At 44.3% G+C, this 17,810-nt stretch overlaps 1 protein-coding gene across 2 annotated transcripts; it reads right to left on the bottom strand.

Moving 5' to 3' along the window:
* Positions 1–1,109: 1,109 nt before the first annotated feature.
* Positions 1,110–12,950, bottom strand: NME1 (NME/NM23 nucleoside diphosphate kinase 1). Of its 2 annotated transcripts, none has more exons than XM_065896740.1 (5): positions 12,892–12,950; positions 5,285–5,414; positions 3,066–3,167; positions 1,903–2,015; positions 1,110–1,416 (listed from the first exon to the last, which is right to left on the bottom strand). In XM_065896740.1, exons 2-5 carry the CDS (start codon positions 5,408–5,410, stop codon positions 1,299–1,301), a joined length of 459 nt encoding a protein of 152 aa, XP_065752812.1. In that variant the 5' UTR covers positions 5,411–5,414; positions 12,892–12,950; the 3' UTR covers positions 1,110–1,298. The 2 variants fall into 2 exon arrangements, with proteins under 2 accessions (XP_065752812.1, XP_065752813.1); XM_065896741.1 differs by lacking the exon at positions 12,892–12,950 and adding an exon at positions 12,202–12,247 and having other exon boundaries at positions 5,285–5,415.
* Positions 12,951–17,810: the final 4,860 nt, after the last annotated feature.

Here is a 17,810-nt window from a genome sequence, read left to right as displayed (position 1 = left end):
GAGAAATCCTTCCACAATGTAACTTATAGCAAATCATCGTGCATGTTGTACATTTTAAATATCTTACAATTTTATTTGTCAGTTGTATCTCAGTAAAACTGGGGGGAAAAAACCTAAGCAGGTACGGTACATAGAAGTGGTGATGGTGGTAAGGCTCTGATCCTTGAGGTGGTCCAGAGATTCAGTTCCCTCCAACCAATCCAGGATGGTTACCACCCCTATATCTGCCTTCCAGCACGTTGGGAAGGGAAGTATGATTATCCCTTCCTTTTCAGGGTACAACCTTGAATTTACCACCTTCACTTTTTCGTGTCTCTTTGGCCAGAGCTTAGTCCTGTGGCTGTATCTAGCTGCAAGCTAATACAATCACGCTAATTAACATAACAACGGCTTCCTACAGTTACCATTTCCTTTCCTTCTTTCTACCTTTCTTTCTCTCTCTTCCTTCCTTCCTTCCCTCCCTTCCCCTCCCTCTCTCTCTCTCTCTCTCTCTCTCTCTCTTTCTTGCGATGAGAGCACAGATCTACCCTCTTAGCAAATTTCAAATATGTAATACAGTATTGTTAACTATAGTCACAGTGATCTACATCAGATCTCCAGTTTGAACTTTTAAGTAAATGATAAGTAAATTTCCATCTTGTCTCTATTAAAGCAACCAAATCAATATCCTAACTAATCAAAACTACTCACAAGATATCTTCTGCTTCTTTTGAGGACATCACAGAAATCCAGGCCCACTATCCACATAGCTTCTTGGCTCTGGAGTAGTTACAACTTCTCACACTCCCCCAGCCACTGAATCCATGAGAGCTTCTCAAGGGCAGGAAGGGTATCTTTTATTTCCAGGGAATCTTCGATGCATAGGACAGTCTTGGCAACCCAGCAGATCCCTGACAGAGAGCTGTTGACCGGCTCAGTGCCAAGAGTGGATGGAATGCAGGGGGAAGAGAGGGACAGGCAAAGAATGTGTGTGTATGTGTGATCTCGCAGGCCAATATAATTTATATAGTGTTTACACTCTCTATTAGCTTCAGTTAGCCAGAATACGTGAAAGAGAAAAAGGAATACAGAGCAATACAACAATACAAAGTACCTTACTCAACGACTCCTTCCTTGAGATGAAACATTTTAATCTGATGATAGCACATAACACTGTACAGGGAGCATCCACAGCTCCAAGAGTTTCCCTCCGGATGAAAAGCAAGTTCTCAGAAATAACTAGATTTGCTATGACCTGGCCCCTGCCCATGAGAGGGAGGGGAAGTGGGGTGGGACAAGCACTGTGGTCTGCTTCCATGTCACTCGTAGATCCAGTTCTGAGCACAGCTCTTGTAATTCACCAGTTCCTCAGGGTGAAACCACAAGCCGATCTCCTTCTCTGCACTCTCCACAGAATCACTGCCATGGATAACGTTCCTGGATGGGAAGAGAGACGGCCACATTACCGAGGTCAGAAGGATTAAAATGCCCAGAAGATCCCCTCATTCCCATTGCCAGAAAGTCTACAGCCACCGGAGCAGAAAAAACCAAAGCTCCATATACATTATTCCATGTCAGAAGAAAAAACCCATGACTGCCACTAATGTAAGGATAAAGAATGCCCTCTCCACGTCCAGCCCTCCTAGCAGCACTGATGCGAGCAGTGGGAGCCTCAGGAAGGACTCTGGCCAGCAAAGCGCATTGTACCAGGTTCTACTCTCACAACAAAGGCACAACCATAGTGATGTTGATGACCAAAGGCAGGGGGGCCTGCAAAGCCAAACACCAATTAAGAAGGAGGAAAACAATAAACTCTGATTACAAATTGCTCTGTATATGGTATCATGTCTACCCTCAGCTTCAGAAACCCAAATTCTTGTGGCACTTGGATTTTAGAAAAGAGTAAAATGCACCGACTCTCACCTGCCAACTTGGATGCAGAAGTCCCCACGGATGGTCCCAGGCTTGGAGTCCACAGGGTTGGTCTCCCCAAGCATCACTCGACCTGTCTTCACAACATTCAGCCCCTCCCAGACCTCCAAGGACAAAAGAAGATATGGTCAAGGAAGGAAACCAATCTCAGCAGAAAATCTGAAAACTATTAATTCCAAAAAAAAAGAAAAAGAAAAAGCACCCCCTTAAAATGACATTCATCCATTGAACAAATACTTATGGGGCATCTAAGTGTTCCAGCACTGGGAATATTGGTCTCCCTGCCCTCCTCTTGCCTTTCTACAATCCATTCTTGACACAGAGTGGCCTTTCTAAAACACAAAGTGTAGAAACCTCCCATAGCTTCCCAGCACTCAGGAAGTACAGGGCTGAGACAGCCCTACATAATCTGGCCTCTGCCTGTGCCTATGAATTAATCTCATCCAACCTTCCCTTTCACCCACCAGGCTTCAGTTAGGCCAAGCGTCTTTCTGTACCTCAAAAAGTCCCCCACCCCAGGTCCTTTGCACATGCTATTTTCATGGTTGAGAATGCTCTTCACTGTGAATTTGTACACGGCCGGCTCCTTCTCATCCAGATCTCAGCTTGAAAATCACGTTCCTTGACCACCCACTCTAAAGCGCTCACTTGCTATCACATAATCCTATTTCATTTCTGTGCATATCACTAATCATTAGCTGATATATATATATGTTTTTTGGTTTCTTTATTATCTGCCCATCCTCCCTTTTCAGGATACATAGGCAAGGAAAGCTATGAAAACAGTTACCTATTTTGTCTCATTCATGATTGTATCCCCAGTGTCTAAAAGAGCCTGGCACAAAGATGACAACCGATACACACTAAGAGAAGAATCACTGCAATAAACAAGACACCGTCTCCCTCACCTCCAGGAGCTTACAATCAGGCATATCTCTCCTGATTTCTCCCAGATGTGAGTCTTCAGTTCAGCAAGCAAAGGTATTTTGTCTTTGGTGAGCCAGAGAGCTGACTCATACCCTAAATGTCCAATGCCCTAGCCTCAGAATCCTCCGCAACAATGAGGACCTGGCATTAGAAGCAAGAATCACAATATTCACTCTTCACTCCCAGCTGAGTCATTCACATCAACATCCCACACGTGTTACACTCACCATGGCAACCACTGGCCCTGAGTGCATGTACTTCACCAGGCCAGCAAAGAATGGACGGTCCTTCAGGTCAATATAGTGCTCCTTGAGAAGGTCTTCAGAAGCCTATCCCACAGGATAGAGAAGAGAATTGATCCCAAAACTATCTTAAGAACCAGCAATTTAGTTATTTCCCACTTACCCATCCTGCCATTTAAAACGTGAGCTCTCAGCTCACTTGTTCTGTTATAACCCAATTCACTCTTGACTTTACCAAAGGGAAGAAGTGACAGGGACTAAAAGTGCTTCAGCTTTGTACCAGTTTTCCCCCTACTGTCCTTGATTGATCAGCATAAAATTACAGAACATTAGAATTGAATCCAGCCATGGTATTTTACACAGGAAAGCTAACAATACAATAAATTTCCACGCCCAAGCAAGCCTCAGCTAAAATGTTACAGGGAGGTGGTCTCAGCATTGGATGAGAAGCAAACTGAACCAGGCCATTTCTCTTCATATTTATTCAGAGAATAAAGGCTTTAATTAATTAATTAATTTAATCTAATGTGTTTTTTTTAAGAAAAAAAATTTAGATAAATAAATAACCCTGTAGGCTCATGGCAGCTATCCCTCCTCCCATTCTTCACCAAGTCCATGCCCTTGACAGGAAACTCAGTGTAAAGGACGAAATGTATGCACTTAGGGGTCAGAGAGACCTGGGCTGAAATCCCAGCTGCATCACTGACTGGATAACCACACATTACTGAAATTCTCCAAGCCTCAGCTTCCTATCACTAACAAACAACCACGGGAAAAGGAATAAGTACCTCTCTGGGTTGTCATGAGACCTAGATGAAAAAACACATGTGCCCAGCACGGGGTAAATATCCGATCAACAATACTTTGATTTCACTTTACCTTCAGAACTGATGAACCTAGTTGCAAGGCAGGAATAAAGACGCAGACATAGAGAATGGACTTGATGACGTGGGGTGGGAGGTCGAAGCTGGCGCGAAGTGAGGGTAGCCATTGACGTGTATACGCTACCGAATGTAAAATAGTTGGCTGGTGGGAAGCAGCAGCATAGCACAGGGAGATAGGCTTAGTGCTTTGCGTGACCTAGAGGGGTGGGATAGGGAGGGTGGGAGGGAGGCTCAAGAGGGAGGGGATATGGGGACACGTGTACGCAGATGGCCGATTCGCTTTGTTGTTCAACAGAAACTAACACGGTATTGTGAAGCAATTATACTCCAATAAAGTTGCATTAAAAAAAAACAACCTGATTTAATATACAAACTCTGGAAAGCACTGCTTGTCCAATACCTGGCTCTAATCATTCTGTCCCACTCTCCCCTCGGCATTAACATCAGTCTTCTCCCTTTTATATTAACACAGTTTTTCTAAAACATCACACAGGAACTAAAATGCAAATCAAACTAAATTTAAAATTCCCTGGCGACCCAGTGGTTAGAACTTGGCGCTTTTACTGCCAGGGCCCAGGTTCGATCCCTGGTCAGGGAACTAAGATCCCACAAGCTGCATGACCCACCCCCCACTCTTTTTTTTTCTGATTCATTCATTAAAGTTGACTCTTAATAGGAAAAAAAGATGATCCCCTAATGTACTTGCTTTGAGAATTTAAATTCTTATTTCCCAGGTCTGTTTGCAGATGGGTTCTTGGTCAACCAATCCTTTGCATTTTTTGAAATATTGTTTTGTAGGTATCTTGCAAGTGTGTCTGCCCTCTGCTGTTTCAGGTGGGCCGCCCCAAGAGCAAAATCACAACTTTCCCCTACATGCCCTGATGGCGCCTAATATATGCTAGACAGTAGGCAGGTGTTAAACAATGATAGAAAGACTTCCTTGCTGAAAAACAACCTGCCTCAAACGGTGGGGACAGTGGGGAGGAGAGGGAGGGTCTCTAAAATTATCTGCTCAGGAAGCTCATGATCAGGAGCTCAAACAAGCCCAGGGCTTTGCGTCAGAAATCACAGTGCTGCAGTAATATGTGGAACCCTGCATTGCCACGAGGAAAGGGAGGCTACTTCGGAAAGTCGCAAATAACTTTTTTGCTCCAAGACTCAGCGGAGATGCCACCGAGGAGTTTCCGGGTTTTAGGACATTTGTGTTCACCCTAAATGGAGACGCCTAAAATGAGCTGAAGGAAGAAACAGAGAGGCTGACCTATGACGTTCTCCTATTTCTATGAAATAATAGAAATAGCAAGAATGAAGTCCACTTACCTGCATGAATTTCATGGCAACAAGGCGGAATCCCTTCTGCTCAAAACGCTTGATGATCTCTCCCACAAGGCCGCGCTGGACTCCATCAGGCTTGATGGCAATGAAGGTGCGCTCGCTATTGGCCATGGTCCTGGGGATAGACATGTGGAGGGATGAAACAACACAACAAACAATATCCTGCCTACATCATTATCCTTCTCAAGAGGATTACCTCCATAAAGCTGGTTTAAATCTGCAACGTCAACTCCAGGACTCGACTCTCTGGTAAAACCTAATTCCTCCTCAGTCCCCTCATCTATGAACTAATACCCCAGAGTGGGGAAGGGTCCAAAAGCAGGGCCTATAATTTCTATTTCATTTGATTTAATAAGCTTCTATTAAGTCATGTCAAGAGGACATGATTGCCAGTTCACCCTCGATCTGGACTCAGGCAATCGGAGGCTCCTCACCCTTTTCCTGTCCCTGGAATATACACTCTGTACACTGTTCCCACAGTAGCAGCCATTACAAGGACACAGCCTTGAGAGAGTAAGGTGTTGTTGAGACCATCTGGACTGAACATGTGACTGAACCCAGTTAAACTATATAAGTTTATATAAACTATATAAACTTTAAGATTCTGGTGGGTGGGTACGATGCAGCCAGCCAAGACAAGCCTCATATGTATGTTCCCTTACTTATTAAAACTGCTACCTTCCAACCTGGAGTGGTCAACCTCTTTGGTCTCTCCTGGTCCTCTCTGTACAGGGGCCAGTGTGTGGACTAACAATTTGTGAGCCAGCCAGGAGACTGAAGAAATGGGCCTTGGGAAAGAGGCATCCCTGGGGGAAATCCCAAGCTGAACATCGACCTCTATGTGAGGAGGGTGGCCTGTATGTTTGATACTTGCGGACCACCACATGAAAACAAGGATGCCCCAAGAACACCGGCTGCTTTATTGCATTTATTAGAGAAACTACACAGAGCAGCAGAGAAGGAAAATGAACGGCTACCACAGTGGGCTGGCCTCTGCTGAGCTGAGGTTAGAGAAGAGCTGAAGTTAGAGAAGAACGCGCAGGTGTCCACTGCTCCGCCAGCTTTGGGGCTGGCGGACAAGATGAGAGAGCAGGATTATAAATCGGAGACCTTAGCTTGTTATGTGGCAAAGCTAGGAGAGCACAAGCTGCTGCAGATCAATGTCCAAGTGCTGTGCCAACGCCTGACTAGGACACTAGGAGACGAACCCCAGGCAAGTGAGGAGCACAAAGGGGAGGATGTTGTGGTGACAGAATGAAACAGCTGAAGCGCCCCATGCTGTCCAACCCCTAATACAAAGAAAAACTTTAAATATCTTAAGAGAAAACTTGCATTCCTTCTCTGTTCCTTGAAGTTATAAATCTTACCATGTCTTTGAAATGTAAACACCACAGGAAATAACTAAAACACTGCCCACAGACCAAAGAAAAAGGGGGGGGGGCGGTGGTGAAAACACAGACTGCTATAGGAGCACCGTCACACAAAATCTAGTCCACAGTTTCCCTAAGATTATTCATCAAGGGCAAGTACCAATTTTTTTTTTTTTTGGCCACGCTGCGTGGCTTGAGGGATCTTAGTTCCCCCATCAGGGATCAAACCCATTCCCCCTGCAGTGGAAGCGTGGAGTCCTAACTACTGGACCACCACGGAATTCCCAAATTTTTAAAATCTTCTCCGCAAATATTAGTAAAAGGCTTCAGCCATGTGGGTGGATACTTGATTCATGGCTAAAGTTCTGGAGAGAAAGCTATGGATTCTCTGTTTGTGTCTGTCAGTATGTTCGTATGTCTATGGATCTGTTATATATAGGTGATGTTTTTCTATCTCCAGAGAGTATTGTCAAAATTAACTTGTAAAAGAGCTCTATTTAGTTGGCCTAAAGAAAAATACGCTTTGATATCAGTAGTGTACTTATATAAAGCTGAAACAATTTTCTTTCATCTACTCAAAGGACAAAGTTTTGTTGGACTATCGGTCTGTTCCTTATGGGACTGTAAGAGGTTTTTCTTTACCTTTTTAGTAACTTGCCCAGAAAAAAGATTCTGTGGTTTTATCCAAATAATTTCTTGTGCTTCATGTTGTCTTTATCACATCTTCAATTACTTAAGAAAACTGAATCTTCTCTATTAAAAGAGCTAAGTTTTTTTTTTACAATTATGTAACTTTCTGTATTTGCCTTTGGCGTCTTTGTCACTTAAGTTAAATAGATAACTAAGTATTGTTTCACAGTGAGCTAAGATCCTATTTAATCTAGTGTTTTAAAACCTTTTGGTATTTTTGACAAGCTCCCCCAAAATCTAATTCTAAATAAAGTTATGCTGACCTAGAACTAACTTTGGGATTTTCCAGAGGGCCCCTGGAGCATCTCAAAAGACATATTCTCTTTCCTTATAAAAGAGAGATATTAAACTAATTAGCCTATTTGATATATTAAATTATATGGGAAACACTGTCAAATAAGAAGTGATGTTAGGGACTTCCCTGGTGGCGCAGTGGTTAAGAATCTGCCTGCCGATGCAGGGGACACAGGTTCGAGCCCTGGTCCGGGAAGATCCCACATGCCGTGGAGCAACTAAGCCCGTGCACCACAACTACTGAGCCTGCGCTCTAGAGCCCATGAGCCACAACTACTGAGCCTGCACGCCACAACTACTGAAGCCCGCGAGCCTAGAGCCCGTGCTCCGCAACAAGAGAAGCCACCACAGTGAGAAGCTTGCGCACCGCAACAAAGAGTAGCCCCGGCTCGCCACAACCAGAGAAAGCTCGCACTCAGCAACAAAGACCCAAAGCAGCCAAAAATAAAATAAATAAATAATAAATAAATTAAAAAAAAAAAAAGAAGTGATGTTAAACTTTCTTTGGGCTATATCTGTATGAAATTCCTAAAAATATGGTATGTCCTGGTATGATGTTATTAGTTATAATTTTAAAATGTATGTCACAAAAACAATCAAATTCCCTTGTCGACTGTATTATAATGAACTCTCATCAGATCTTTAACCATGGCCATTTTAAAGTCTTTTTTCATTTACAGTCATTGCTGTACTCTGATGGTTTTGCAAAACTGTTCCTGCAAAAGTGCTTCACATTCAAGGACTTCTATGGAAAAACTTTCAACAAGCATAGGTTTCTGATACCTAAGATCAATTTGCCTTCATGTTGAGAGGGGCAGTACTGGACGTTTCAAGGACTTCCTCACGGCTGCCTGCACAGCCCCACCACATGTCATGGGATTATAGCCCAAGACCTGCACCTGTTCCCCTTCCCCACTTCAGTAAAACGGGCCCATTACATTGATGATATAATGTTCACATGTGAAGACTTGCCCCTGTTGCAGGACACTCTGCAGGCTTTGCTGGAACATCTGTGAGGGAGAGGATGGGCAGTGAATCCACAAAAAATTCAAGGCCCAGGCACCTCAGTAAAGTTTCTGGCCGTCCTTCGTTTGGGTAAGATTCAAGTTGTCCCAGAAGTTGTCATTGATAATGTACAAGCCTATCCAACCCCTGAGAATGTGAAAGAGGTGCAAGCCTCGGTAGGAATTTGGGGGTTTTGGAGGACTTTTATTCCCCATCTGGCACAGTGCCTCCATCCCTTATACCACCTGGTAATGAGAGGGCATATGTGGGACTGGGGATTAGAGCAGCAAGCCGCCTTTCAGATGGCAAAAATATTAGTGAAGCAAATTTAAGTTCTGGGCATCTCCCAAGCCGGACTACCATTTGAGTTAGATGTGTCTGTGACTCCAGCAGATCTGGGTTGGGCACTGTGGGAGAGACAACAGAAAGAGAGTACCCCTAGGATTTTTGGTCCCTGGAAGGGGGCAGAAACCCAATACACCCCCACAGAGTAACAGCTTCTAGCAGTGTACACAGCATTCCTCCGGGTACAGCCTCTCACAAAGAAACAGCACATCATGGTAAGAACTTCCCTTCCTTTGAAGGGGTTGTTCAGAATATGTTCCATCTACCCACCTCTGCCATGGCTCAAACCCCCCACACTGACTAAATGACACGTCTATTTGCAGCAGAGGAGTACCCTACCACCGGCCCGCTGTCTAGAAATGTGGGTGCTCCTAGGCCCTGTAGAGAATGTAGATCCTCCAAATGTCCTGGCCCTGCTCCTGTGTGGGCCTGTAGAGAGGGAGTGCGGGAAATTGCCACTGATGCCTGATATACACATGCCTGGAAAGAGGAACAAACGGCAGCCTCCAGTGGGCTGGTGAGCCCTGGCCATGAATGTTTTGCACTGACAGTTGGGCTGTTCTAAAGGGATTAACCCTATGGCTTAGACAATGGAAAGACAAGAGGTGAATGATCATAAATAAGCCTTGTGGGGTCTGGATACGTAAAAAGACATTTGGGTTCACCTGCAAGAGTCTGAGGCACTCCTCACTGTCTTCCACACCCTGGCTCATAAGGCACTGACATCCTCTGGAAATCAGGAAGCTGATGCCCTAGGCCAGAAATGAGTCCTAGCAACTGACCCTTGGGTGCATAGGAAGAGGGAACACTGAAGTGCCCAGGGGGATGACATATTGCCAAGGATGCTGGACTGCCTTTGAAATACAGTGACTCAATTAATGCAGTAATAGCATGTCCTGTGTGTTCTAAACAACACCCAAGGCAACTGCCAAAGGAGTCTGGGGCCACCCACCAGAGCTCCCAACTGATGTGAAATTGGCCAATTGATTATACTGGCTCCCTCCTTCCTAGTGAGGGTTCTAAATATGCTCTGGTGTTTGTGGACACTGCATCTGGCCCAACCCAAGCTGTCCCCTGTTGCCTCACAAACCAGGCTGCCGCTATCAGGGGATTAGAGAAGCTAAGACCACGTATGGATACCTTTGTTGAATAGACAGTGATCGGGGGTTATATTTCAAAGGTCATGACTGGGCAAAAGAATATGACATCAAATGGAAGTTCCATCTCCCCTATAACCCACAGGAGGCAGGAGGACTGGCAGAAAGGAAAAATGGAATAGTAAAGCAGCAGATTAAATTACTAACAGGCAAAACCACCTTGGCCGGGTGGACTAAAGTACTGTCCCAGATTTTGATGCATTTGAACGATCAACCAGTAGAACCTACGGCCCCAAATGCCAGACTGGGGACCCCTGACAAGACACCCAATGCCATACAAGTAAGGAAGTCTTGGGAAACAGCCACTGCCCCAACTTTCTCTGTGGATCAGTGTGCTGTACTGCTGAGAACACCAAGCCCCATCATACCTGGGAAAGGAGTTATCTACTGGAATTTGCAGTGGGATGTCTCACCGGGATGGGTGAATTCACACCTCCGGGTAAAGGAGACTTACTCAATCTCCACTGGGATCCTGCTGTCCTACTGCAAGCCGGACTGTTGAAATGTGCTATAGCTGGAATGAAACACGCATCTTTGAAAGAGGGGAGAAGGTGGGGTTCCTGGTCTGGCATATCCTGCCCCCAGTCCACCGCTGCCTGCCCCGGCCAATATGTATGGTACGTACAACCGGGTCAAGTTCCTAAAGCCACCAACCTCCCTCTCCTCCAGGCCAGATGGGCATGTTCCGTTTTCTACTGGTACAATCATTTAGCCACCATCTTGGTCCCCTCCATTGGCCTGGAGCACATTATAGCAAACAGAGAAGCCCTTACTAACTTCATCCAGCAAGCCTTAAATAACAGCCTGCAAAGCCTGTCTTTACCACTGAAATATCTTTCATGAGAAAAGCTGTCCTCCAAAACAGAAGAGCCTTGGACATTATTACTGCCTCATAAGGGGACGTAGGAAATCAATGGTTCAGATTATGGGGCTCTTCATAGAGAAAACTGTTACTTATTTTGGGACTCATCTTAATCCATGTTTTCTCTTGGATGTGCCTCTATACTAAACAGTATAGAGGTATAGGTGCCTCTATACCTCTACACTGCCTCCACTGCAGTCAGATAGCTGCCAAATGAGCCACTGCCATGCTGGCAGAACCCCTTGCTAACCTCTCAGGGCACACTTCTGACCCTGCAGAAGAAGGGGGTGAGACTGCAAGGGCCAGTCCCAAGCGGCGGAGTACTGGAGGAGGTCATAACTATCAGCTGACCCTCCAGCTGAACCCAGAAACTGGAGGCTCCTCACCCCCACCCCTGTCCTTGGAATGTACACTCTGCCTACTGTCCCCACAGTAGGGGCTGTTCGAAGGACACAGCCTTGAGAGAGTAAGGTGTTGTTGAGACCATCTGAACTGAACATGTGACTGTACCTAGTTAAGGCCTCTACGCATACTTTTAAAATTCTCGTGGGCAAGAGCAGAGATCTACTCATCTTGCAACCACCCAAGATAGGCCTCAAGCTCCGTTTCTCATTACACCTGTTACCTACCAATCTGGAGTGGTCTGCCTTTCTTCAGTCTCTCCTTTCCTTCTGTGTACAGGAGCCAGTTTTTGAACTAACATAAGCATCTACTGTGTACCCAATACTGTGGCAGAACTAAGACAGGGAATGTTTTTTTTTAAAAAAAAAAAAGACACTATCTCTCAATTATCCAGATGAGGGACACCACAGTGATAATGTGAAAGTGATGTCTGGTACAGGGCAGTCTAAAATATGGTTTGACCTACCACCACAGTCATGGTATTAGAACTAGCAGAGGTTTTGCAGATTATTTCATTACAATCCCCTTCTTTTACAAATGAGGAAACAGATCTAGAGCACCCGAATGAGGACCAAAGTCCAGATTTCCCAACCCTATGCAACTTATGCTATATCATGAGATGTAATGAATATTCTGACTAACCAGTAAACGGTGGACTGTGGAAGAACTATTGCCATGAGTAATATCTGATATGCGACGTCATACTGGAAGGAAGCCTAGAATGTATCTATTCCAGACTTTTCCTTTTACAGAGAAAAAGATCGGGCTCAGGACCTGCTGTGTCTCCACAAGATGAGAAAGGAGTCCCTTCACCTTGAAAGTCAATCCCTCTGTGGGTAACAGCACCAAGTTCTGGCTCTATCTTCCTGTACTTTAGTTTACCTCTTATTTCAGCACCTTAACAATATGTTTGAATTTTCTGTTTTCTGTCTCTCCACTGGCCTGCCGCCTGTATACACGGATGGATTACTTCTGTGTCTGTCCCTGGTACCTAGCCACAGGGCCTAGCACTCAATAAGAGCAAAGAAAATGTCTTAAATGATAATCACCCTACACCTCCAAGAAAAAGAGACAAAGCCCAAGAACTGGCGGAGATCTCCCGGGGGAAGCTGGAGACAAGCATGGATTCCCCAGGAGAAAATGGAGCTAAAGAGCTACAAACAGTCCCTGTAAGTGTCCTCCACATCCACCTGACACACACCTGTCATTCATTCAGAGCTCAGCACTGCACTAGACAGAAACAAATAAGGCACAACCCCTACGGTCGCGTCCTGATGAGAAAAGCAGCCACGGACAAAGGTGAGTCCACGTGGCGTGGGACGTGAGCTGACAGGTTTGCACCTGTCGACAGGCGCTTCCCTCCCACCCCATCACCCTGGCCACCTCTCAGAGCGGAACTCATCCGACCTCTTCACCTCCCCCTCCCCTTCCTCTCCCTTTCCTTTCAGTACCCCGAACCCTTCTCACCAATCCGGCTACTTGGGCTTCAACTCCTTCTGCTGCCACCGGCACCGGAAATGCGCCCCCGCCCCTCGTGGTTCCCGGCACCCGCCCGCGAGGAACGCTTCTGCCCAGATCTGCTGCGGGAGGGCCCATTTTTCAGAACACCACTCGCCTACGCTTCCTCCTGACAGTCGGGTGTCATTCTAGGGAGCAATTTCCGAAGTTAAACTTCCGGTACTGTTTTTTCCTGCTCTTTTGGCTGGCTACCGCCATCTTTTTTTTTTCCTTAAGATTCTGTGACTGTTTTCTCGAGCAAATTGACTTACCGAGAGGTGGCGCTCACACTTTTCATTGAGTCTGAACGAGCGCCTGACCTAAAAGTAGACGGTCGCCCTCGTTTTACATTTACTCATTCTTTCCAGCCTGTCAAGCAGATTTTTAATCGAGTAACTTCTGTGTGGCAGGTATTGTTTCAGGGTCTGGGGTATAGCAATAAACTTTGTTGGAGCTGGTTATGGGGACAAACAATAAATAAATGAGCAAATTAATATGAAATATATCATAGTATGCAAATGTTGTTAAGAAAAAGCAGGGCAAGGGCGGAAGGAAGATTGAAGCAGTAAACTACTTTAAAGGTTAAAGGAGGTGGCAGTAGAATAGACCTGCATGAAGTGAGGGAGCAACTCTGGTGATTACCCAAGGGCCAGTATTATAGTGGGCGTTGAGCACTAGAAACTGCGGTTGGAGAGCAGCAAGATTACGTTTTGGTGGGAAGTGATTGGAAAATTTTGAGTAGGGCGTCATATCATCTGATACACATTTAAAAAAACAAAGCATTCTGACTGCTGTAGGAGGAATGGATGGGGTAAGATACAAAGCAGAATCAGGAGCCTTTGCAACAAATGTGCGGGAGCAATGGGACATCTATAGGCAAAAGAAGAAGAAGAAAGAAAACCTCTACCTAAACCTCCCACTTTAAATGAAAATTCACTCCAAATGGGTCATAGTTTTGTAAGTGTAAAACTATGTGGACAAAAAAAAAAGAAAGAAAGAAAATGTTGCCTGCCATTTCAGTAAACAAAGACTGTTGCCTGACATCAAGCCATCAGCCACTGTAGCCTCCCCAGTGGTGCACACTGAAGGGAAATCAGGAGAGAAACAGGGTACTGGCCCTAGATAGTTAAGATGCGTATCAAGTGAATAATTTCAATGAGCGTATTTTTTTATCCAATGCAGCTTTTTGTGTGATTAGCAGTAATTTTTAAAAAATTTTATTGATGTATAGTTGATTTACAATGTTGTGTTAATTTCTGCTGTACAGCAAAGTGATTCAGTTATACATATAAATGTTCCTTTTTATATTCTTTTCCATCATGGTTTATCACAGGATACTGAATATAGTTCCCTGTGCTATACAGTAGGACCTTGTTGTTTATCCATCCTATATATAATAGTTTGCATCTGCTAATCCCAAACTCCCAATCCTTCCCTCCCCCACCCTTCTCCCCCTTGGCAACCACAAGTCTGTTCTCTAAATTGATTAGCAGTAATCTTTTGATGTTCCACTAACATGTTTCTTGTTTGTTTTTTTCAGCAAAAACTATATATCCTGGTTTCTCCCTTACCTCTTTGGAACAGTTCCTCAGAGCTATCTGAGAGACTGTCTCCCAAGCTATAGTCATCAGTAGGGCCATCAAATAAAACTTACCTCACTACTTCTAGGCTGTGTGGGGTTTTTTAGTCAACACTGTAAAAAGTTTAGGAAAAAAAACATGGTAAAAGATCTTCAGGACCAAGGGCTAGGCAGAGTTTTTAGACTTGCCACCATAAGCACAATTCATACAAGGAAAACGTTGATAAACTGGATCTTATCAAAATGAAAACCTCTGGCTCTTCAGAAGACCCTGAGAAGAGGATGAAAAAAACAAGCTACAGGGTGGGAGAAAATACTGGCAAACCACATACACAACACAGCCCTTGTATCTAGACTATATAGAGAATTCTCACAACTCAACTGTTAAAAAAATATCCAATTAGAGAATGAGCAAAAGACAAGGTATTTCACTGAAGAAGATATGCAGATGGCAAATAAGCACATGAAAAGATATTCAGCATCATTAGCCATTAGGGAAATGCAAATTAAAACCACAATGAGATATCACTACACACCTTTGATGATGGCTAAAATAAAAAATAGTGACAACACCAAATGCTCTCAAGGAGGTGGAGGAACTGGATCCGCTCATACATTGCTGGCAGGAATGTGAAATGGTACAGCCACTCTGGAAAAGTTTGGCTTCTTATAAAACTAAACATGTGCTTACCACATGACCAGCAATTGCACTGTTGGGTGTTTATCCCAGAGAAAATGACTTACGTTCTGTTCACACAAAAACTTGTACACAAATGTTTATAGTGTAAGTCGATAGGATAAGGGGTCCCCAGAGAAAGAGAACTGACCTTGGTTTTTTTTTGTTTGTTTGTTTTTTACTTTAAGAGAAGCCATTTTTGGCCTAAGCCACTTTGTGATCCAAGCCTGGCCACAATTCTTGCCCTCAAAGAGGTCTCAGTAATTAATGATTTAAGGGAACTAAAGAATGCAGGAACAAAGGGAAAGCAATCAGGAAACAATAGCTCAGTAATAAAAGAGTCCTAATTCCTCCCCTTAATTCCTCCTAGTTCTTCCTATATCCAAGGGACATACATAACAATCTAATACATATCTTTGAGTTCTGCAGGAACTAAGGCCACCACCCAGCTGGAGGACGGTAACTACAGGCTGAGATCCCAGACTGGTCAAAACGTAAGTAATAATAATATTGACCTTTACTGAACCTAATGACTTCAATCAACTAAAGCTTGGACTCTGTTAACCTTTGTCCCAATTCTATGCTAAATTCTCCTCTGCTCAAGCCCCTTCATGAATACGCATGTACCCTTAGCTTAAAACTTACACAAATTTGCTGTTGGGGAGATACTGCTTTGGGAAAGATCCCTGGTGTTCTTACTTGCTGTAAGTAATACTTCTCCCACTCTTTGACTTGGTTGTGTCTTTTGGCTTGCACCCACCAAGAGGCAAACCCAGTTTTCGGATAACAATAGCAGCATTTGTAATAGACCAAAACTGGAAACAACCCAAATGTCCATGATTCACTTTGCTGTACACATAAAATTAACACAACATTGTAAAACAAGTATACTCCAATAAAAATTAAGAAAAAAAAAAAAAACTATGGTCCATCCATACCGTGGAACACTACACAACAATAAAAAACGAAACTACTGATACATGCAACAACTTGGGCAGATCTCAAGAGAATTATGCTGACTAAAAAAAGCCAATCACAGGGCTTCCCTGGTGGCACAGTGGTTGAGAGTCCGCCTGCCGATGCAGGGGATATGGGTTCATGCCCTGGTCAGGGAGGATCCCACATGCCGCGGAGCGGCTGGGCCCGTGAGCCATGGCCGCTGAGCCTGCGCATCCGGGGCTTGTGCTCCGCAACGGGAGAGGCCACAACGGTGAGAGGCCCGCGTACTGCAAAAAAAAAAAAAAAAAAAAGCCAATCACAAAAAAATTACTTACTATATTATTGCATTTATATAACATTCTCTTTTTTTTTTTTTAACATTCTTGAGATAACAAAATTATAGAGATAGAGAATAGATTGGTGGTTGCCAGGAGTTAATGATTGGGGAGAGGGCATGGGTATGTCCTAAAAAGGTAGCACAAGGGAGTCTTATGGTAATGGAATCGTTCTGTATCTTGATTTTGGTGGCAGTTACATGAATCTGTTACTGAAAGCTCGGCCTCTCTGTACAATAGTGCTGAATCGAATCTCAGAGACAGAGTTTTGGGTGAAGCAGAAAAAGATAGTGGTATTGCTTTGCCAGGCAAAGGGAGACATGCTGGGCTTCTGCCTCAAAAAACTATGTGTTCCAACCCCAGAGGATTTGATGAAGGTTTTATAACTGTGGTTCAAGGGTGGGGTTTCTGAAGATCAGGGTGTATGTAGGGCCTGTACTCCTTTAATCTCATCTCAGGTAGCTGGTCTCCTAATCTTGATGAGCTTCTCTGGTCCCTTTAATCTTGCCTTGGGTGGTTTCTTGGCTGCTCCTCCCTTGATTAACAACTCTTCAAATCTGCCCTTTGGAACTCAGGGAAGGTCATGGAGGCTGGAGTCTTGCCTACAAAAAATGGAGGACAAAAGGGCTTCCTTGCTGAGAGCCCCACAGGGCCCCACTGGGTTTCAAATCTACACATGTGACAAAGTTGCACAGAACTATACACCTGCCAAAAAAATGAGTGCATGTAAAACTGATGAGATTTGAATAAATTCTATGACATGACATATACCTATGTCAGTTTCCTGGCTTTGATATTATACTACAGTTATACAAGATGTTACCATTAGAGGCAATGGCTGAAGGATACATGGGATTTCCTCATACCTATTTTTTTGCAACTTCCCATGAATCTATAATTATTTCAAAATTTTAGCAATTTCTAAACAGAATCAGAAAAACTGGTTGAGACTACAGTAGTAGTGTTGCCAAGTCCAAGCTTGCTCTGCTCACCGCATGACAGGCCAATAAATTAGGAGATGAGCTGTTGAGGCAAGGAATAGAGACTTTATTTGGAAAGCCAGGCATCCGAGAAGGTGGCGGACTAGTGTCCTAGAGTACCATCTTCTCAGGGTATAGATGCTAGTTTCTTTTATAGAACAGAGAGGCAGAGGAGTTGAGGAAATAAAAAGGCCATAAGTCTTGCAAAACATCTCCTCTCCTGGTTTTGGCCAGCCTCGGCGAGGGGATGTGTTAATTTCTTCTTTTTTGCACCCGTTCACAGGTGGACAGGGTCAGGGTGTTTCCCTGAGAGCTGAACAAGGGCACTTTAGTTTAACCTTCAGGCAGAGGAGCAGGGTTCCCCAAGGCAGGCCATTATG

This window comes from Phocoena phocoena, chromosome 19, assembly GCF_963924675.1.
Source record: "Phocoena phocoena chromosome 19, mPhoPho1.1, whole genome shotgun sequence".
Taxonomy (NCBI): Eukaryota; Metazoa; Chordata; class Mammalia; order Artiodactyla; family Phocoenidae; genus Phocoena; species Phocoena phocoena.
The sequence above is the reverse complement of the archived record's forward strand: the minus strand, read 5'-3'. Positions and strand labels throughout refer to the sequence as shown.

Excerpts from the sequence above, each read along its gene's own strand:
- NME1 (XM_065896740.1), bottom strand. The coding sequence starts at position 5,410 with ATGGCCAATAGCGAGCGCACCTTCATTGCCATCAAGCCTGATGGAGTC. Across the intron at positions 3,168-5,284 it reads TTGCCATGAAATTCATGCAG|GCTTCTGAAGACCTTCTCAA; the intron begins GTAAGTGGACTT and ends CCTGTGGGATAG. Across the intron at positions 2,016-3,065 it reads CAGGGCCAGTGGTTGCCATG|GTCTGGGAGGGGCTGAATGT; the intron begins GTGAGTGTAACA and ends TTGTCCTTGGAG.